Consider the following 22,187-nt stretch of genomic DNA (forward strand, 5'->3'; position numbering starts at 1 on the left):
ATTTCGTGTTCCTGCTCTCCGATGACATGCCACTCTTTATTAGCACTCCTAATAAATTAGTGACACCTTCTGCCACCAGAGGTCCACTTTTAAGGCCTCATAAAATTAATTAATAAGACGCTCCCTGGTTTAAGTGGGAGACTTTCCCTTTAGAAATGGGTATTAACATAACTGTGAAGGATGCGGAACAGTTGGGTCATCAAGAGGGAGGCGGCAAACAGGGCCCTGTCCCGGGGCACGAGCTCGAGCAGAACCCGGGCAAGCCCCGGACGGCTCACTCACGGACCCGATTTGGGCTCCGGGAGCCGGGACGGTCCCGCTGGTCTCGGGGGTCCCCCGACTGGGCTCGCGGCTTTCCCAGCGGGGCTCGATTGCTTTCGCCTGGATGGGAAGCTGCCGGGCCGCGCCAGAGGCTACCCTACGGTGCCGGGGGCGGGGCGACGGCAACAAAAAGAAGTCAGGTAGGAGGAGAGTCTGCCGGGCGGGCGGGGGGGCGGGGCTCCCGGCAGAGGCAGGGACGCCAGCGGCCGGCCCGCCGGCAGCCCGGTGATCCTCCACCTACCGCGCGCGTACCCCTAGCAGCCTGAACCCGGCGCCTGGACCCGCACGGGCCCGCCTTCCGCCGCCCGCGCGGCCCCGCCCCCCGCGGCCCCGCCCCTCGCCCGGCCCCGCCCCCTCGAGCTCCGGTCCCGCCCCTTCGCTGCACCGCCCGCGCGCTTCTACTCGCGCTCCGGCCCTGCCCCCTCGCCCGGTCCCGCCCCTTCGTCTGGCCCCGCCCTCCGCGCCGCGCTCGCGCTCCGGCCCCGCCCCCTCGCAGCACCGCCCGCGCGCAGCGTCTCGCGCCGGCCCGGCCCGCCCGCAGGGAAACAGCCGCGAGAGCAGCGGCCGCGGCGGCCGGCACCGCGCTCTCATCCCCCGCCCCGCCTCGCTGCGGCCTCGGCGCCTTGTTCCGGGCCCGCGCTCCGGCTAACGTTCTCTCGGGGGCCCGGGGCCCGCCGCCCACCCACTGCCCCGGCTGCGAGCTCCCCAACCGTCGCGCTCCCTCCGTCTGGGCGCGCGGCCGGCCGCCTGCTTCCGGGGCGGGCGGACTGGGCGCCTGGTGCCGGCGGCCGCCGCCACAGCGCCCCCGGGAAGCGGAGGAGGAAGGAGAGAGGAGGCGAAGGCGGCCGCTGGCTGAGTCGCGGCCGGGATGTCCGGGCAGCCGCCGCCGCCGCCGCCGCCGCAGCCACAACAACAGCAGCAGCAGCAGCTCCCGCCGCCCCCGCCGGCGGCTGCGGCCCCCGTGCCCGGAGTCCTGCCGGCGCCCCCGGCCGTCAGCGCCGGCTCGTCTCCGGCCGGCTCGCCCGGCGGCGGCGGCGGCGGCGGCTTGGGGGCCGCGGCGGCCGCCCTGCTCCTGCACCCGCCGCCACCGCCGCCGCCGCCGCCGCCCCCGGCCACCGCGGCCCCGCCGCCGCCGCCGCCCCCGCCCCCGCCGCCACCCGCTTCGGCGGCCGCCCCCGCCGGCGCGCCCCCCGCTCCCCCGGGCCTCTCCGCGGGCCCCGGCCCGGCCGGAGGCGCCCCGGCCCCGGCCCCGGCGGCGGGCGGCAGCGCCGCGGCGCCCTTCCCGCACGGGGACTCGGCCCTGAACGAGCAGGAAAAGGAGCTGCAGCGGCGGCTGAAGCGCCTTTACCCGGCTGTGGACGAGCAGGAGACGCCGCTGCCGCGGTCCTGGAGCCCGAAGGACAAGTTCAGCTACATCGGCCTGTCTCAGAACAACCTGCGGGTGCACTACAAAGGTGCGGGGCGTGCGGCGTGCGCAGGGAGCCGGGGCCCGCGGCCCGCCCGCCGCTCCGGGGCCGGGCTCGGGGTCCGCGGGGGGCGATCGCGGGAAGGGGGTGCTGAGGGTTAAGGCTCCCTGCGTGTAGAGTGGGAGCTGGTAATCCCAGGCCGGGAGCAGGACACCTCGGGGGAATCCAGGATGACAGGACATAACTCGCTTTCTGATTGCCTTTTGAGATAAATCGTCGGGCCGGGATGGAGGAAATCTGTGGGTTCTCAGTTGGGTTTACATTGTTCTCCAGGTGGTGGTGGGTCAGGCGCTGTCCTCTTACGTGGGGGGCGGTGGGAGGGGTGAAGAGAGGCACGATTCTGGGGTATTAATTTCTAATCAAGGGAGAGCAGGGATGTATGGGGGGGAGGAGTGATCCGTGGGGGGTTTTGCCCCAAATTAGGCCAGAGATTGTCTAGGGGAGACGACAAAAGGACCGGCGACCGAAGTTTGTGTCCGTGTTATCTCCATAAAAGCAACTGGAGGGTGAGAGAGGTTGAAACCTCAGGAAGACGTGTTGTCTTGGGGGAGCAGAAACGTACCACTACCGATTGGAAATGCCCTATATTTGTATGTTGGCGTTATATAAAGTCTCGTGGAAAACAGGAATTTTTTTTTTTAAACACGTTTTTTAGTGTTTTAAAGAAAATTGGCTTGTTTTCCACCTGCAGTTAAAAAAAAAAAAAAAGGCCTTAGGCTAAGTGCTCTTGTGTCCCTCCTCCCCTCACCTATCTCTCCTATGTAAAACAAAGCTCTAAGCAGATTAGTTGTATATAAAATTATTAATTGCCATGGGAATTTTTGAAATGTAGCCCAAATTAATAGCATGCATCAAGTTTACGTGTCTGGGGCGGGGGGGCAGAAATCAATCCATTATATCAGTCAGTCTGAAAACAAATCCAGTTTTTTAGGCCCCAAACCTACTGCTTTTACATTCAAAGCAGCCTCATTTTTGATTGGCTTCAAAGGGAGGGTCTTACTCAGATCCTAGTGACATTGATATAGAGGGTATAAACAATCATTGTGGTGAAATTCTTAAAGTTTACCGGACTGAAATTTGAGAAGAACCTTGATAAATAAGTTACTATTTAATCAGAAAGGAGAAATAACTACAGAAATCTTCCAAATGATTTGGCAGCAAAGAATATGCACAAAAATAGGCCTTGTTGAATATTTCTTCCTTTTATCCATAGATCCAGAGAAGAACTTTCAATTTTAAATGCTGTCTATGGCTCTTAGTCTAAGTGACTGAAAATTTCAAAATATCAGACCTTTGTTTTTTTATGTTAGGATATTTTATTAATACCCTTCTCTGAAGGCTATTATTTTTGTGTTTTGTGTGAACATTGCTGTAACGAAGCGTTCACTTCTGATCAGACTACCAGAATGCTTTTTGTTAGACTCGACAGAACTTGAAATTTTATGGTTGATGGTTGATAGTTAGCTTATAAAATCAGAGACAGAAGATACAGGGTATTATTGAACAAAGAATTCTAGCTTTCTGAATCCTGGCATGGTTTGTGATTTTAGGCATACTACCAGACAGGGCCTCAGTTTCTTCCTCTGAGTGGTGAGAGAGTTGAACTAGGGTTGGTAAGGAAATTTCCAGCTCTGAATTTCCATGGTATCTGAGATTTGTGATTATAGTTTATTTAGCTCTGTAACATGCCTTGACTAGTTTTACTAACTCCTTTGACATAAAATTGTTGATTCAGGTCAGGGAAAAGTACAGCTTATGTGAAATTGGTTGGAGTTTGGAATATTTATGACACTGCTGTCTCAATTATTTTTCCTGTTGGCCTCTTTATTACTTTCTGTTGTGTAATACTAAGATTCACTTTCTGGAAACTTCACTGTTTTGTAAACATAAACCATTATTTTTGGAAAAAAAAGATCTTGCTGTTGGGCATCCTTTGCGCTCCCTTTCTCTCTCTCTCCTTTGTCTCTCCCTCCTCCTTGTCACAAACACAGTCCCTTTCCCCACTCTGCCTCTCCCTTGGTATTTTAACGTGTGCATGTGTGTTTTCCCTGTTGTTTTCGTGTGTGCCTTCTGGGTGGACCACGCGAGAAGTTACTGGGCATCTTAGCAAAGGAGAGGTGTCATAGGCAGTGGTAATCAAACTTCAAGGCACAAAATAACATTGAAAACTACTGTTCATAAAGTATTTTTTGCATGCTGTAAAATTTCAAAAGATTGAAGGCAGTTATTTTCCAGAATGGTGAGGATTTTCCCTACCTTTGAAAAAAGAGATTTCTTTTGCTCTGAACGTATTCTGGTTTGAAGATGTAGTTCTTCTCAATAGGAATTAACTCTTTGGAAGCTGTGGGGTTCCTTAAGTGATTTGAGGGAATTGATGTTAAACAATGCCAGCCATGCAGACAAAGTTGATTAGATTGCAGGGGAATTGGGTGTGTTTACTCTTAAAATTTTTAAAAAGACTTCTTGTTTAGCAGTCATACCCCAACTGTTGAAATCCTTAAACATGACCCCTTTTATTTTTAAAATTCTTGTTAGCTTTGAATAAATAAAATATGACAAGTTTAGACCTAGTTATAATGCTACGTTTATTCCAGCTAAAGCATTTTAACAAATACGACAGTAGTTCTGACTGTTCTGGATGTTTCGGTTGCAGGTTGGATTTTTGTATTTGTGACGTTACCACAGTCTGGATACTTTGTGAAGCTTTCTGATACATACACCAAGAGCATCTTACTGGATTTGGGTAGAGTGGTAGAGCTCTCGTTTAATAAGATGCGAGGAAGTGGGAGCACCTGGAGGTGCCGCTGCCCACCACAGGCAGGCCAGGAGTGGAAACTCGTGTTCAGACTCTGAACTCACTGTTCTTCAGTGTGTACGAGACGTAACTGTCTCAACTAGAAAAAATCTGGTGATCACATTTAGAGCTTTCTGGAGAACAGTTGACTTTGAAGAGTAGTTGATGCTGAAAGTACTTCCTGTGGGGAAAGTGCTGCCGGGAGCACACTAATGCCATGGAAAAGTCCAGACATCTAGATTATACTGATTTAGGGCAGCTTAGAAGAAATGTGAAAGTTGGGAAGAATAGGAAGAAGTGAATAGTGAGTGTCACCTTCTAATTGAAGCGTTATTAACAGTAAGCAAATTGAACTTTTGGTTGCCCGGCTCCCCTCCCCCTCGGTATCCCCGGTCAGCAGACCTCTAACACTCCCTAAATGTAATCGCCTATCTAATTTCTTGCACTTTAGGTAGAACAAATATCTCAACACATATTTGCTTGCTTCTCAGTACAAATGTCTTTTGAGATTTATGGGAGGTGATACAGAAAATGTTCTTTAAAAATCAAGGAATTTAAAAACTGAGTTTTTCTCTCCAAAAAAAAAAAACTTTCTTTACCAAAATTTTGCTTTAAGAATGCTAGTTGAGGGGACTTCCCTTTCCATTGCAGAGTTGGATCCCTAATCTGGGAGTTAAGATCCCAGATGCCTCAGGGCCAAAAAGCCAAAACATAAAGAGAAGCAACATTGTAACAAATTCAATGAAGACTTTAAAAATAGGTCCACATCAAAGAAAATCTGTGTTTTTTTAAGGAGTACTTGTTGATAACTGCAAGAATTAAGCAATTCTGATAATCATATATATATTTTTTGTAGTGATGATTTATTAAGCAATTGATGTATATAGTGCTTGTTGAGAAGAAAATGGCACCCCACTCCAGTACTCTTGCCTGGAAAATCCCACGGACGGAGGAGCCTGGTGGGCTGCAGTCCATGGGGTTGCGAAAAGTCGGACACGACTGAAGTGACTTAGTAGCAGCAGCAGCAGCAGTGCTTGTCGTGTTTAGTCACTAAGTCATGTCTGACTCTTTTGCGACCCCGTGGACTGTATAACCCACCAGGCTCCTCTGTCCACAAGATTTCCAAGGCAAGAATACTGGAGTGGATTGTCATTTCTTTCTCCAGAACTACCCAACCCAGGGATTGAACCCACATCTCCTGTACTGCAGGCAGATTCTTTACCGCCGACCCACCTGGGAAGCCCAACTGTCTATTTATTTAGCAGGCTTTTAGTGAGTATTTACTTTGTGCCAGGTTCTGAGCACTCGAAGGTGAGTAAGACACCGTCTTTGAATTCAAAGCGCTCAGAGGGCTTTGCACGGTGTGTATTGGGGACGTGTGTTACCCAGTGCTGTGGAAGATGCGAGGGGGTCCACTGCAGGCTGCATGGGCAGGGGTGAAGCTGGTGGCTGAGGGACAGCCTCTTGAAGGGGATGAGGCCAGTGGTCAGTCTTAAAAGATGGATATGATACAAGGGAGGAGGAGGGGCTGGACATTACAAGGGAAAAGGCGTAAACGACAGTGTAGAGGCGAGAATGATTCTAAATGTTTGGATCTGCAAGCAATATGGGGTTGTTGGAATGTAAGTGTGTGACAAGGAACAGCTGGGAAAAGATCCAGCAGGGCCTTACAGAATATTTCATTGAGCTTGGATCTTATTTTGTAGGAGATGAAGAATCATCAGAGGATTTTAAATAGGAAGTGACTGGCTCGTTTTCATCTTTGTCAGATTACACAACTGATTGGAAGATGGATTCAGGGGCCATAAGACTGGAAGTAGCAGACTCATTCAGAAGGCTGTTGCAGACCATAGAAGAAATAAGGACCTGAATTGGTTGGTCAGTGTTGGGTGTAGAGAAAAAAAGACAACATACCTGTGATCTGTATTGAAGTCATCCTGACAGGATATAATGGAGTGATTAAAAAAAAAAATCAAGGCCAATGCTGGGTATATGGCCCTATTAGTTTTTTGCAGTGAATCGTGAAGTAAATGATGATGGCAAGGAAATATTACAGTATATTTAGAGATAAGTAAAAATGTGAACCTCAGCCATGTGATCTGACTTCTGCTTAAAGCAGCAGAAGCCAAAGAAATAGCATTAAAGAAAGAACAGCTAGTGGTCTTCTGGAGTCAGTGAGGTGCAGTGTAAGCGCACAGCTGGAGCTCATGATTTTTCCCTTGATTGTAATGTTAAGGTGACTCAGCGACAGTGCTAGTTTCTGGTTGTTTTCTTCTTTTCCCTACTAGTTGGTTTATCCTTTTTCCTATTTTAAACTCCCAAGAGCCTTTTCAGGTTGGCCTAGCTAATGGCCATCATTCCCAGTTGGACAGATCTTTTCATTATATGCTGTGGTGCGAATTGGTGGCCTTCTCGTGGGTGCTTGTCTGTGTTGAGTCACCTTTAGGGGTGTGATGGTTGTTACGAAATGTCCTCCTGGCACAAGGGGAGTGTGGGCCCCCCTTGTTTCAGTAGGGACAGCGTGTGGGGCAGTTTCTCCTCGGAAGGGCTGGCATTACCGCCATGGACGGGATCCTGGGGGAGAGGTCGGGGTCATGACCGACTGGGGAGCCACCGCTGGCTGGTGGTTGGAACTCAAGTGTCTGAGAGAGAAAGTAAAGTGAGAGGAGCAGTGGGCCGAGCGTGGAATCCTGAGCCAACAGCAACATTGAAAACTGGAGGGAGCCCAAGGAGGAGCAGTTAAGAGGCACCTGCACAGAGGGGAGGGTTGTGTCACAGAAGCTGAGCAGAGGAGTGGAGTGTCAGAAATGAGGAAGTGAACTTTAGCGTCAAAGGCAACAGACGGGTTTAGTGAAATAGGCACAGGAGAGTTTCCACTGGATTTGGAAGTTAGATCACTGTGACCTTAGGCAGAGCAGTGTGAAGTGGGTGACGGGGGCAGGAATCAGGGTGAATAGAAGGGACCAAGCAGAAAGTATGGTGAATACAAATTATTCTTGAGGAATGTAGACGAGGAAAGAGATTAGGCAGTACCTGGAGGGGAATGGAGGATAGGGCCGATTTTTTGTTTTTTCTTTGTTGTGGCTGATACTGTGGCTCACTGATATTTGAAAATTAGCTTCTAACATCAGCATATACGATGAAAATCCACATAATTAAAATTATCCCTAAGAATCCTTTGGACAGTACTGTGTTAGAGACTACTGTGTCATTTCTAAGTAGGTCTCATTTTAATCTGGTTGTGGGTATAAAACTGAAGTGACAAGTTAGGTGACAGTAGTAAATGTCTACAGGATTTAATGTGTTTTAACAAATAAGATAAATAGTAACAATACCTGGTTTTATTACCTTAAAGTTAGGGGAGAAAGTTCATTATACTGGCCACCAACCCCAGTGCATCACTGACAATGGTTTATAACACAGAGGCATATGGTTTTATGAAACATGTATGCATTTGGGGGTCACTGTGCCCTTATAGCTTGAAGGGAAGGAGAAAGATGAAAATACGAGCTTGGGAGGCTGGCAGAGTGAGGACGTGCAGGGAGGAAAGTGGTTCAGAAGCTGAAGATGCTTGGCCTTGAAGAAGGGAGAAATACGTAGTGGCCCTTCAATAACAGTGAAAGAGGCCACCAGTTAGCAGTAAGGCAGCGGAGAGTAGAACGTAACCACGTATAACGGTGGAGCCCCACTTAAGTCCCGTTTTGTGAGACAGGAGGCGAGGCAGTTTGCTCACTGAATTCACATAGAGGACTTAAAGCCTAAAGTGAACGGTGAGGGTGTGAGCCATGTCCCTCATTCTGAAGATGTCTGTGTGCTGTGGATATCGGTGGGGGTCCCTGCTGACATCATTTGTTCATAGAGGTGACTATTTGCAAGATGTTTGGACGTGTATTCGGCAAAGGCCAGCCGCCTGGTGCATGAGTGGGGAAGATGGCTTGTAACATTGACTTAGGCTGTGGTTTTGCTGCCTGTGATGGAAGGGTAGGCATGTGAGGGAAATCAAGACATTTGAGCGCTTTAAAATAATTGCCCTGTATATCGTCCTGAAAGAGGAAAAACAAACAAGAAAGAGTTCAGTGAGCCGAAGTTCCCTGGATTTTGAGTGCAGAAGTGAGTTCTTTAGGAAGGGGAGAGGATAGGAGGCTGTGTCCCGGGGAAGACGTCGACCTTGCCGCTGTAATGCCAGAATTCAGTTGCTGGGAAAACCTCACGTTTTCCACAGAATTGCACACTAAAAGTAACAGGGCTTTTGGGGAACATAGGGCTGGGGCAGACCATTTAAAACCTGTGGAACTTTGTAACCAGAGCACTACAAAAATAACAGTTGTAATAAAATACAAGCCTGGTTAAATTCCCACTCCCATGTGTGCCTGATGTCACAGGCTGCTGATCCCTCCTGGCGTTCAACCCGTAGGCTTGGTCTTCCCTGTTAGCGATGTAAGTTCTTGTTTAATCAAAAGTAAGCAACTGGGGTTTCCCTGGTGGCTCAGTGTTGAGGAATCTGCCTGCCAATGCAGGAGACACGGGTTTGATCCCTGATCCAGGAAGACCCCACATGCCTTGAAGTAACTAAGCCTGTGCACCACAACTCCCGAGCCTGTGCTCTGGAGCCCGGGAGCTGCAACTACTGGAGCCCGAATGCTCTGGCACCTGAGCTCAGCAGCAGGAGAAGCCACTGCGGTCAGAGGCCCTCTCTCTGCCGTGAAGAGTGGCCCCCGCTCTCCGCAGCTAGGGAAAGCCTGCGCAGCAGTGCGGACCCGGCACAGCCAAAAATAAATAAATAAATAAAATTATCATTTTTTAAGGTGAACCTTAATACATGCATTCCCCCCAAATCTCCAGTGTTTTATTTTGTACTGGGGTGTAGCCAGTTGACAGCGTTGTGATCGTTTCAGGTGACTGGCAAAGGGACTTGGCTGTCCATATACACGTGTCCATTCTCTCCCACCCCCTCCCATCCAGGCCTGCACGTCACGTTGAGCAGAGTTCCACGTGCTGCACAGGAGGTTCTTACTGGTTATCCGTTTTAAGTATCACAGTGTGTACATGAGTGTCCCGAAGTCCCTAACTATCCCACCCCTCATGCTGCAACCAGCAGTTTGTTTTCTGTCTTTCTGTTTTGTACGTAAGTTCGTTTGTATCATTTCTTTTTAGATTCCACATATAAGGGATGTCATTCAGTATTTCTCCTCCTCTGTTTGACTTACTTCACTTGGTATGACGCTCTTTGGGTCCTTCCATGTTGCTGCAGATGGCATTATTTCATTCTTTTTAATGGCAGAGTAATAGTCCATTGTATATATGTTCCACATCTTCTTTATCCTTTCCTCTGTCGATGGGCATTGAGGTTGCTTCCATGTCTTGGCTGTTGTAAACAGTGCTACAGTGAATACTGGGGTGCATGTTTTTCTTTTGGATCACGTTTTTCTCTAGATCCATGCCCCTGAGTAGGATTGCAGGTCTTGTGATAGCTCTATTGAAGGAACTTCCATATTATTCTCCACAGTGGTGATACCAATTTACATTCCCACACAGTAGCAGGAAGGTTCCCTTCTCTCCACACCCTGTCCAGCATTTGTTATTTGTGGATTTTTTGATGTTAGCCATTCTGAGCAGTGTGATGTGATGTCTCATTGTAGTTTTGGTTTAGTACATATTTTTAAAAAATTGCTTGAGAGGAAGGTTGGGGGGATCACAGGATAGAATGTGAAATGTGACTTTAAAGCAGTCTAACTCTACTGCAAATATATGAAGCAGTCTCAGGAAAGGAGGGAAAAGGTGCTGACAAGTTCCTGGAAATCAGTGGAGTCTATAAAACTAAAAAAGGTAAATGAAAGTAGATACGCGCCAAATTCTTGTTGATAAGCTGTACCTCGGGGATATGGGTCAACAGTTCTGATACTATTATCCACGTAAACTGGAATTTAACGAGTAAATCAATGGATGGTGGACAGTAGGAGCTAGGTTTCTCAGCATTGAAGTGGTTAGAATGATCCATGTGGTAATGGATTAGAGTTGGTTGTTTAATATTTACACAGATAATTACATAAATTATATAGATGTGTATAGTGTGTATAGTGAAGTGAAAGTGTTAGTGTCCGACTCTGCGACTCTGTGGACTGTAGCCCGCCAGGCTCCTCGGTTCATGGCATTCTCCAGGCAAGAATACCGGAGTGGGTTGCCATTTGCTTCTCCCGGCGTCTTCCCAACCCAGAGATTGAACCCATGTCTCGCGTCTCCTGCGTTGGCAGGCGGATTCTTTACAATGTGCCTGGGAAGCCCAGTGAGCGTACCTAGTATCTAGACCTCGGGTTCGAATGCCATTTGTCCATAAAAGGAGCCAGGGCTCCTTAGAGAAATGACTGACTGTGGGACTGGGGCAGGAAGTCAGCCAGATGAGCTTCCAGCATCTGCAGAGCCAGAAAATAACAAACAAAAAATAAAAACACACAAATGGAGGTGTATCAGAGTGCCAGAGCAGCCAACTGAAAAAGCGCCCAGTGGCTGAACGGGGCATAGCTGAGTAGCAGAAGACATGAGCTGGCCCTGAACTGTCACCCGAAGTGTAAAATCAGTAGGCATGAGATGCGTGAGTCCATACGGATGTAAACAGGGAAGTATTGTAGCACTTTTGGTCTGTGCTGCTGTTGGATTTTTCCCAGATGGCTTAGTATGGTGGTTAGTATAGCAGTTTCTGAAGCCACCAAACACCAGGGACAATAGGAATACACTTCTGTAGGAGTCCCAGCTCTTTTGATTTAGGCCTTTTGTATATTGCTGAAATTTTCCCTTTAATTCATTAATGTACTGGGGAAAAGCTGTTATGAACCGAATGACTTCTTTATTATGCTGAGATCATTCCCATATTTATCAAGTGTATGTGAGCTAATTTGTATTCAAGAAATGTGTTCAGTAGCAAGACAGACTTTATTAGAATTGGATGTTTCTGCCGTGGAGTAGTTTCAGGTGATGTGTGAATCCAGAGCATGGCTCCAGGAAGAATGGTCAAAATTAGGGTGGAAGTCCATGGGGAAAAAAGAGGTCCAGGAATTGAAATGCAGAAACAGTAAAATAATCACATGTGAGTGTTATGTGTGTGGATGTTGTATGGAGGTCCTGTAAACAAGGTTAGACTGAGTCAGAGAGATTAGAGAAAGAACAGTTGAGGAAGTAAAGCTTGAGCTGAGATAGAAAAGCTGAGAAGGAAGGGCACCACTCTCCAGTTTGAGGGAGTTGCGTGGGCACTGCCTGGCCTGGCCAGGGTGGCTGGAGCCAAAAGGAAGAGGTGGGAAACGCAGAGGGAGGGAGAGGTCAGACGGGGTTTTCAGGAAGTTTATCTTTTTCTCGGCTGAAAGGGAGGACGTTAGTTGTACTGGAGGCTAGTGGTTCAAGGAAGACTGAGGTATGTTTTCAGAACGGCACTTGGCTGCTCATTGGAGAGCCGCGGGTTCTAGGGATGGGGGCTTTATTCAGAACCGTCCAGTTAAATGCAGTCAGCAGATGGTGTGCAAGGGAGCCTTAGAATCCTGAAGCAACACATGTGTTTTCTTCTTGAACCCTCTAGAAAACACTTAACCTTGAAGACTGTGGTTTTTAAAATGTGCACTTCGGTAGTGTGAGGTTGTATTTTGGTCACCACAAAATTTAAGGTAATATACTTCCGGCCAACAAATGTTATTAGAAACAGGCCCTTTGCTATGGTATTACTAGTCTCACCTAAAAATAGTATGCATCCTTTTAATCTTACATCTCGCCTTTCTCCTGGGTCTTTACCTTTTAAAGTTAATTTTAAAATGAAGCAAATCCTTTTAACCTTTACAGAATTTTTCTATAGTGTCTTGGTAAAACATAATGTACTAGTCTTGGAGACCTAAGATTGTGTAATTCTTTACAGTTATTTTTGCACGGTAGTAAAATGTAGGGGATTTAATTCAGACATGGATTTAATGCATGATTCTACCAATTTGGGGCAAGTTATATTACCTCTGTAAGAATTTCTTCATTTTTAAAAAATGAGGTTGTTGCTGCTGCTGCTGCTGTTGCTTCAGTCGTGTCTGACTCTGTGTGACCCCATAGACGGCAGCCCACCAGGCTCCCCCGTCCCTGGGATTCTCCAGGCAAGAACGCTGGAGTGGGTTGCCATTTCGGTCTCCAATGCATGAAAGTGGAAAGTGAAAGGGAAGTCGCTCAGTCGTCTCCGACTCTTAGCGACCCCATGGACTGCAGCCCACCAGGCTCCTCGGTCCATGGAATTTTCCAGGCAAGGGTATTGGAGTGGGGTGCCATTGCCTTCTCCAAAAATGAGGTTAAATTATACCTATTTCACAGATGTTGACCGAGAAAAAATCTATACAAAAGCACCTGATGCTTTGAGAGATTGTTTACGCTCAAATATTAGTTTTCTTTTTCTTTTCTCATAGAAGTAGCTTAAATAGGAGGTGAGAGTACTTGTGAAGTGATCCCAGAATGCCATGGTAACTAAATCCTTCCTGTGGGTTCAGGGCTCGCTCTGGATCAGGCTTCTTGAATTTAAATCCCAGCACAGATCCTGGTTTGGGACTCTCACTCAGCAGTGAGACCTGAGTTTCTTCCTTTGGCTTCCTCAAGTGTGAAATGGTAATAAATAGTACCTACTTCATGGGTTGTTTTGAATATTAAATGAGCTGATAAACACAGTGCTTTTATTTGCTTATTTACCATTTTCGGAATCGAAGTACAGTTAGTTTACATGGTGTGTGTGTCAGATGCAGCGTGGTAATTCAGTTACACACGCATATGGATTTTCTAGATTCTTTTCCATTGTAAGTTATTACAAGATACTGAGTATAGTTCTCTGTGCTGTGCAGTGGGTCCTTGTTTGTCTGTTTTATGTGCAGTAGTGTGTGTATGTTAATGTCAAACTCCTGACACACCTGCCCCAGCCCCATCCCTTTTGGTAACTGTAAGTTGTTTTCTGTGTCAGTACAGCGCTTTTAGAATGGTGCCTTTACGTAGTATTAAATATACGTCATCTATTATCACATACTGTCATTAAGTATAGTTTCAGCTCCCTTATCCCTAAAAGTTTTGAGCACGTCTCTTCAGAAAAGCCAAAACCAAAATAAAGGCTGGTCGATTTAGGACTCCTGGGTTAATTGGGGTTTTCTTTAGATTTATTTTTAGCTGCCTCAATTCTAAAAATGCTTTTCCTTTACATGACCTTTTCCCAGGCAGCTCAATTATTTAAACATAATTTTACTGTAGAAGATGTTTTGCTGAAACCATAATTTATAAAATTTCAGTTTTTAAAAAGGGATTAGCATATCATTCTTCAGATTTGTGCTGTTATATTTTTCTTCCACTTGAGTTCAGTTCAGTCGCTCAGTCGTGTCCGACTCTTCGCGACCCCATGAATCGCAGCACACCAGGCCTCCCTGTCCATCACCACCTCCTGGAGTTCGCTCAGACTCACGTCCATCGAGTCAGTGATGCCATCCAGCCATCTCATCCTCTGTCGTCCCCTTCTCCTCCTGCCCCCAATCCCTCCCAGCATCAGGGTCTTTTCCAGTGAGTCAGCTCTTTGCATGAGGTGGCCAAAGTACTGGAGTTTCAGCTTTAACATCATTCCTTCCAAAGAAATCCCAGGGCTAATCTCCTTCAGAATGAACTGGTTGTGCTGTTACATTTTTCTTGCACTTAGCTCAGTGTAAATATTACCTACTTATGTTAAAGCAGTTTTATCAGCATCTGTACATTGCCACTTCCATTGTTATCTTCCTAGCTAAGTTTATCACCTCTCAGTTGTCCCCTGGGCTGAAAACTTGTGTCCATAATATGTATACTTAAGACCCCTATGAATGGTAGTAGACGAGAGTGGCTGAGTTCATTCAGCTTCTTTTAGGCCATGTGACCAAGTGCTAATTTGCACTGCAAGTGTACACTCAACTGTTTAATGATAGGACATGCATTGATAATTTGACAGAGCATATGGTAAGAAAAGATGTGATCTCATTGATGTGTGATGGTTATTGTATAGCCAATATAGTTTTTGACTTAAAAGAAGGGTTTAATTTTAAAACAATCATGTTAAATTTAAGAAGGGGAATTCTGCTACCCGTGAAGGTAGTGGTACAGTGTGACTGAAAGATTAATGACTGTACTGGGTGAGGCATATCTAACTGGAACACCTGAGTAATGACTTAGAGCTTTATTTCTCATCAGCTCTTTTGGGGATTGTGGGGCTTGTCTCATTCACTCTGAGTACTTTCTGACATGCTGCTTCAGCTTCTGTCTGTACTCTTCTGGTGGTTTTATGGGCATATTTGGGCATATTTTGTCTTGCTCACATGGTTTTGTTCACAGGCTAGCTTTCAAGATAATTTGTGTCTTGGGTGATAGACATAGTGGGGGATGTGATATTAGTGAATAAAATTCTCTGCGATTAGATTGAGGAATAGCTAATATGTAAAAGTTTAAAAGCCATTGTCTGGTTTTGTCAGCAATAGTATGGTATATTCATTTCCTTTCTTAAAAAAGAAAAGACAACTGGAGGGCAGATATGCTTCTCGGTAGGCCGTGATTGACCACAGAGCTTTTATGGATCAGCCTCTGTATACAATTAATGATCAAAGTATGTCAAAGAACAGCTTTGTAAATTCTTAAAGTAAGAAAGCTGTTTCACCAATTCAGTCTAATTGTATATGTCAATGATATAGATGCTTCTGGTTTAAAAAGGTCATTTGGCAAAAATGTGTTGTTTAGGAATTTTACAAATGATATGCAAATTTAGATATAATAAAATGAATCTCATTCTCATCATGTTCTTAAAGTGTATCCTTTTGTCTCTTAAAAGTATTGTTTACCTTAAAATATTTTTTTTAATTTGCAAAAAGGATTACTAGGTTCAACGTGCTTATTAGATTCTGAAATTTCACCAAAACTAGTAACTGTGAAGAGTTCCATGTTTAACTTGTGCTGTTTTGCATATTGGATTAATTGTGATTAGTGTGGTACTGAATCTTTGATTATTTGTACTGATGAGAGTAGAAATGCATATATCATTCAAAAGCTGTGTTCGTTCCTGAGTTAAGATTTTCGTTTGAATATCTGTCTTGATTGTCTTTCTTCCTGTTCCTGATTCAGGTCATGGCAAAACCCCAAAAGATGCAGCGTCAGTTCGTGCCACGCATCCAATACCAGCAGCCTGTGGGATTTATTACTTTGAAGTAAAAATTGTCAGTAAGGGAAGAGATGGGTAAGTGTAAATTTTGGTGGGAAAAATCTGTTTACGGGTAATTATTTTTGTTTTCATTCATAACCGTTTATGATGTAATTGAGAAATTTGAATTTTTTGGAAAATTTTGGTAATTGAAAGAGTGGAATCTGAATATTCTAGTATAGCAGGTTTTATCTGGTTCTGCTTTAATACTCATTGAAGTTAACACTTGAGTTGATAAAATTACCAGATTTTTCTGGTAGGTTTCTTGTTAAAACGGAGAATTGGAATAAAACAATAGAAAGTTAATGACTCATTTTCCATGCCTTTCTTACACTGCCATTTTCTGAATTCCACTGAGAAATTAAATCCTCTCAAAGATAGTTAACCAAAACCAAAAGGTGATTCACAGATATTTAATAGGGGTAGAGACTCAGAATTTTAGGTTGAGGTCAGGGAAATGTATGTTAGTACACTCTCAGCTAGTTGCAAGGATTAAGATATAGTGTAGAAGGTTCCAGTTGACAACTTCATGTAGCTGCTGGAACTAACTTTTAAAGCCATTGTCTGGTTTTGCTTTTCAACTTGGGCTCAGTGGTGTGTGGTGTACACACAGCAGAGTACACACCTGTGATGTGTACACGCAGTATACACACCACTCTGTGTGTGTATACACAGCAGAGTCACTTAAGGGACTAATAAAAATACAGTAGTTTGGGTCTTACCCCCAAAATTCCTTAATCAGTATTTTCAGGTGTAGACCTTGGACATGATGGACATTTTGAGGACACTTCACAGGGAATTTCGGTGCTTACCTCTCTCTGAATGAGAGCTGATTATATAGACTCATTGGATCGGTCCTGTGGTATTTCCTGATAAATTCATTGTGGTATCAGAGATCCTTTAAAACATCTCTAGAGTTGTTTGTCCAGCTCTCAAGGTGAAGTTACTAGAATGTGTAACTTTACCTGTATTTGGAGTGAATCATTTCACCCCTTTTAGTGCTTCTTAGGGAGAAGGCAGTGGCACCCCACTCCAGTACTCTTGCCTGGAAAATCCCATGGACCGAGGAGCCTGGTAGGCTGCAGTCCATGGGGTCGCTAAGAGTCGGAGACGACTGAGCGACTTCCCTTTCACTTTCCACTTTCATGCATTGGAGAAGGAAATGGCAACCCACTGCAGTGTTCTTGCCTGGAGAATCCCAGGGACGGGGGAGCCTGGTGGGCTGCCGTCTATGGGGTCGCACAGAGTTGGACACGACTAAAGCGACTTAGCAGCAGCAGCAGCAGTGCTTCTTAGGGTTTAATTGACTAAATAAGTGTGTTCAGTAGATTATTTTTCTTCATTTGCTGAACATTATCAACGTCAGCAATATGGAAAGTACAAAGTGAAGCCTTGGATTCAACAGTAACTTTTTAACTACTTCAGTTTTCCCAGGGTGATCAAGCCAAAGATAAAATCAGAGAAGCTAAGTGTAAAGTGGTTGAGAGACCCCAGATTGAAATGGCATGTAATGGTAACCATTGCTAGTTCTACTGCTGCATACTCACCCAGTTCTTTTATACTTCAAATTATATCATTAGCTCCATAACACTGGTATTGCTCAGGATAATTCCCAGAATTCTCTTTACCTTTAATTCTACATACTCTGCATAAGCTTGACCTTATATTTTCATGGCTGCCAGTACCCTGACGAGTCTCAAATCTGAAACTGCATCTCAGGATATTCCCTTGAGCTCTGGACCAGATGTTTGTATTTGAATGTCCCATAGGCATTTAAATTTAGCTTATTTAAAATCTTTTTCTCAACCGTGGCCTGGCTCATGGTTTCACTGTTGCTAGAAACTTGCGCATTTCCTGCCTTTAACTTTCTCTGTCCACGTCGACAGTCTCTGCCCGTCAGGTGTCGGTCCTTTGTGCCCTGAGGGACTGAGACGCCCCGGGCGCTCCCTGTTTCGCTCTCACTCCAGTCTATAACTCGTCCACCTTCCTCCTGATATAGAACTGAAGTGTCTGTCCCTCCCTTAAGATTGTTTAATACACTGGTTACTTTGAGAGTAAAATCTAAAACTTCTTAGGATCCTGCATGATGTATGACTAATGCCTTGCTGATTTTTTAGTCTCATCTTTCTGTGGCCAGAATTTCTTTCATTTTTAAAACTAGGTATATTTTACATGTAATAAATCTTAAACTGTTTTAGCGTGCAGGTCTATGAGTTTTGACAGATCTGTACAGTCTTGTAACCATCACCACAATCAGTATATAAAACATTTCCATCACCCACCAATACCCAGATTCCTCCATATCCCTTTTCAGGCAACCTTTGCCCATTTCCAGCCCCTGGCAACCACTGATTTGTTTTCTTCCTTTATAGTTTGCTGTTTCTAGGATGGTATATACATGGAGTCATGTAGTGTAAAGAGTATAGTATCCTTTAAAGCCCGACATCTTTCACTTAGTGTACTGCATATGAAATTCATCCCTATTGTTGTATGTCTTGGTAGATCGGTTCTTGTTATCGCTGGTTGTATGGAGGAACCAACCACAGTGTCCTTACTCACTCTTCAGTTGAAGGACATCAGATTATTTCCAGTTTTTTTGACAACTAGGAATATAGCCGCTAGAAACATTTATGTATCGGTTTTTGCATAACCGTGAGTTTTCACTTAACTTGGGTAAATACACAGGAATGGGATGGCTGGGTCGTTCGTTAAGTGTCTTTTTAACTTTGTAAGAAACTGCCAGGCTGTTTTGCAGTGTGGCTGTGCTGGCTGCCATGCCCACCAGCAGGGTGTGGAGTCCCGGGGGTGTGCCTCCTCAGAAGCCCTTGGTATTGTCAGGGTCATTTGTTTGTTTGTCTTGAATTTGCTGCCGTTCTAATAGGTACCTAGTGGTTTCTTGTGATTTTAACTGACCTTTCCCTGAGGACCAATGATGTTGAAGAATCACTAATTCTCATCTGCCCTGTTTTTTTTTTTAAACAAACTTAATAATTCTTTTAATTTTAAATTAATTTCTTGTCAACAACTATGGACATGGTTAAGCAAGGACGTAACGTATACTTAAGAATACTGAACTGACGAGCACAATTGAATGCAGTGCTTCTTAGGGCAAGTCTCATTTTAGCCTTCACCCGGATTAAATTTAAGGTCCTTATTTCTCCTCTCTTTCCTGAGCTACGGTGGGGGGGGCTCAAAGTGGGGCACCCAGTTTCTCTCCATTCCCACTTTCCTGCCAGCTTGGGCTTCGAGAGGCAAGCCCCAGAAGACAGAAAGTAGGGTGTTAAACAGAGCCGAATCAATATAAAGTGACCTGACAGGAGAGGGATGGGATACACTTTAGGTTAGAAAATGTTACCTAACCAAACTGGGGTTCACTTGCCCAGCACCCAGCAATGCCAGACTGCCAACACCGGGTTGTGGTGAAGACCAGTGATGAGTGCGAGCACCAAGCCAGGAGGATGGGCGGCTTATGCCCCAAGACCAAACTCCGCATTGGCTTCCGGGGAGGTTTTCTAAAGGCAGCATTAGAGGTGAGGGCTCAGGGTGTATGCTCAGCCTGCGGGCTTTCTTCAGCTGTGCTGAGATAACGGGTGATGCTTTGGGAATCTTAATCATCAGCCTTCTGGTTCCAGCCTGTCCAGGGTCAGCACATAGTCCCCATCCACCTCCTGGGAGGGCTGGGGGAGGTCTTAGTTTCCGCAGAACAACTCAGAGATACTCGTCAGATTGTTGTGTGTATCCCTTGAGGGAGACTGCGGCTCTGTTTTGTCACTGAACGAGCAAGCTGTCATTACTTTTTTTGAATGACCACTTTTTGTTTGTTTCTGCATTCCCTCACTTCCCTAATTAGTAACTGCTTGAATCTGCTCTTCGGAATTCAGGACACATGGAAGGGCTTTCGTGCCCGGGAAGACCTCACAAGGACCTCCTGGGTTTCAGTCTCCCTTTTTCTGATACGTCTCATTCTGGAGGGGAAGTGGGGAGAGAGGAGAAAGGGAATCAAGTTTTGGATAGAGCGGTTAACCATCAACCTGGCGAGAAAGTAAAAAAATGAATTTCTCTTGTCCCTTTCCCCATTTGCCAAGCTTATTAGCTAATTTAGTACTCTTCTGTTCCTAGTTTACAGGTACGTTATTTTGGTGGCACTTTCTCTTTCCCAAAATAAGATCGTGCCTTTATCTTGCTTCCTTTCCTTTGAGGGCAGGCAAGTTATAGGACCTGTACTGCTGTAATTGTCGCTTATTGATCCAAGGATAAGGGACTGTCTTATATTTCTGTATTCCAGGGCTTTATTTTTAGTGGGCCCTCATATGAATGAACAAATGGATAGATGAGAAACAGCACCGACCGCCTGTATCAGATCAGATCAGTCGCTCAGTCGTGTCCGACTCTTCGCGACCCCATGAATCGCAGCACACCAGGCCTCCCTGTCCATCACCAACTCCCGGAGTTCACTCAGACTCATGTCCATCAAGTCAGTGATGCCATCCAGCCATCTCATCCTCTGTCATCCCCTTCTCCTCTTGCCCCCAATCCCTCCCAGGATCAGAATCTTTTCCAATGAGTCAACTCTTTGCATGAGGTGGCCAAAGCACTGGAGTTTCAGCTTTAGCATCATTCCTTCCAAAGAAATCCCAGGACTGATCTCCTTCAGAAAGGACTGGTTGGATCTCCTTGTAGTCCAAGGGAGGACTCTCAAGAGTCTTCTCCAACACCACAGTTCAAAAGCATCAATTCTTCGGCACTCAGCCTTCTTCACAGTCCAACTCTCACAGCCATACATGACCACTGGAAAAACCATAGCCTTGACTAGATGGACCTTTCTTGGCAAAGTAATGTCTCTGCTTTTGAATATGCTGTCTAGGTTGGTCATAACTTTCCTTCCAAGGGGTAAGCGTCTTTTTAATTTCATGGCTGCAGTCACCATCTGCAGTGATTTTGGAGCCCAGAAAAATAAAGTCTGACACTGTTTCCACTGTTTCCCCATCTATTTCCCATGAAGTGATGAGACCGGATGCCATGATCTTTGTTTTCTGAATGTTGAGCTTTAAGCCAACTTTTTCACTCTCCACTTTCACTTTCATCAAGAGGCTTTTGAGTTCCTCTTCACTTTCTGCCATAAGGGTGGTGTCATCTGCATATCTGAGGTTATTGATATTTCTCCCGGCAATCTTGATTCCAGCTTGTGTTTCTTCCAGTCTGGCGTTTCTCATGATGTACTCTGCATAGAAGTTAAATAAGCAGGGTGACAATATACAGCCTTGACGAACTCCTTTTCCTATTTGGAACCAGTCTGTTGTTCCATGTCCAGTTCTAACTGTTGCTTCCTGACTTGCATACAGATTTCTCAAGAGGCAGGTCAGGTGGTCTGGTATTCCCATCTCTTTCAGAATTTTCCACAGTTGATTGTGATCCACACAGTCAAAGGCTTTGGCATAGTCAATAAGGCAGAAATAGATGTTTTTCTGGAACTCTCTTGCTTTTTCCATGATCCAGCGGATGTTGGCAATTTGATCTCTGGTTCCTCTGCCTTTTCTAAAACCGGCTTGAACATCAAGAAGTTCACGGTTCACATATTGCTGAAGCCTGGCTTGGAGAATTTTGAGCATTACTTTGCTAGCGTGTGAGATGAGTGCAATGGTGCGGTAGTTTGAGCATTCTTTGGCATTGCCCTTCTTTGGGATTGGAATGAAAACTGACCTTTTCCAGTCCTGTGGCCACTGCTGAGTTTTCCAAATTTGCTGGCATATTGAGTGCGGCACTTTCACAGCATCGTCTTTCAGGATTTGGAATAGCTCCACTGGAATTCCATCACCTCCACTAGCTTTGTTCATAGTGATGCTTTCCAAGGCCCACTTGACTTCACATTCCAGGATGTCTGGCTCTAGGTCAATGATCACACCATCGTGATTATCTGGGTCGTGAAGATCTTTGTTGTACAGTTCTTCTGTGTATTCTTGCCGTCTCTTCTTAATATCTTCTGCTTCTGTTAGGTCCATACCATTTCTGTTCTTTATCGAGCCCATCTTTGCATGAAATGTTACTTTGGTATATCTGATTTTCTTGAAGAGATCTCTAGTCTTTCCTATTCTGTTGTTTTCCTCTATTTCTTTGCATTGATCGCTGAAGAAGGCTTTCTTATCTCTTCTTGGCGAAAACCATTGGTTTTTTGGTCTGATTTTGTTTATTTCTGGTAATTTTTCTGACTGCAGTTTTAGGTCCAACCCAGTGCTTTTGGAAGCGAAGAACAAACAGTTCATTTATGGAACAAAAGCAAGTCATGTAGCTTATTTTGGCCAAGTAAGGTCTTTCTGGAGATACATTGAGCTGTTATCAAGAGATACAAGAATTCCTTCCTAAAATCCTGACATTGTTGTGAAGATTTAACCAGAAAGAGCAGCTGTCAGTT

General features: G+C 45.5%; 1 protein-coding gene across 1 annotated transcript in view; it reads left to right on the forward strand.

The window, feature by feature from the left end:
- The first annotated feature begins 1,100 nt into the window (after positions 1–1,100).
- RANBP9 (RAN binding protein 9) overlaps positions 1,101–22,187 on the forward strand; it is a 72,826-nt gene continuing 51,739 nt past the window's right edge. Inside the window, exons 1-2 of the mRNA XM_061398827.1 lie at positions 1,101–1,775; positions 15,703–15,814. Of these exons, the coding sequence (XP_061254811.1) occupies positions 1,190–1,775; positions 15,703–15,814 (698 nt within the window). The 5' untranslated portion in view covers positions 1,101–1,189. The remainder of the gene's footprint in view (positions 1,776–15,702; positions 15,815–22,187) is intronic.

Source organism: Bos javanicus, chromosome 23, assembly GCF_032452875.1.
Source record: "Bos javanicus breed banteng chromosome 23, ARS-OSU_banteng_1.0, whole genome shotgun sequence".
NCBI lineage: Eukaryota > Metazoa > Chordata > Mammalia > Artiodactyla > Bovidae > Bos > Bos javanicus.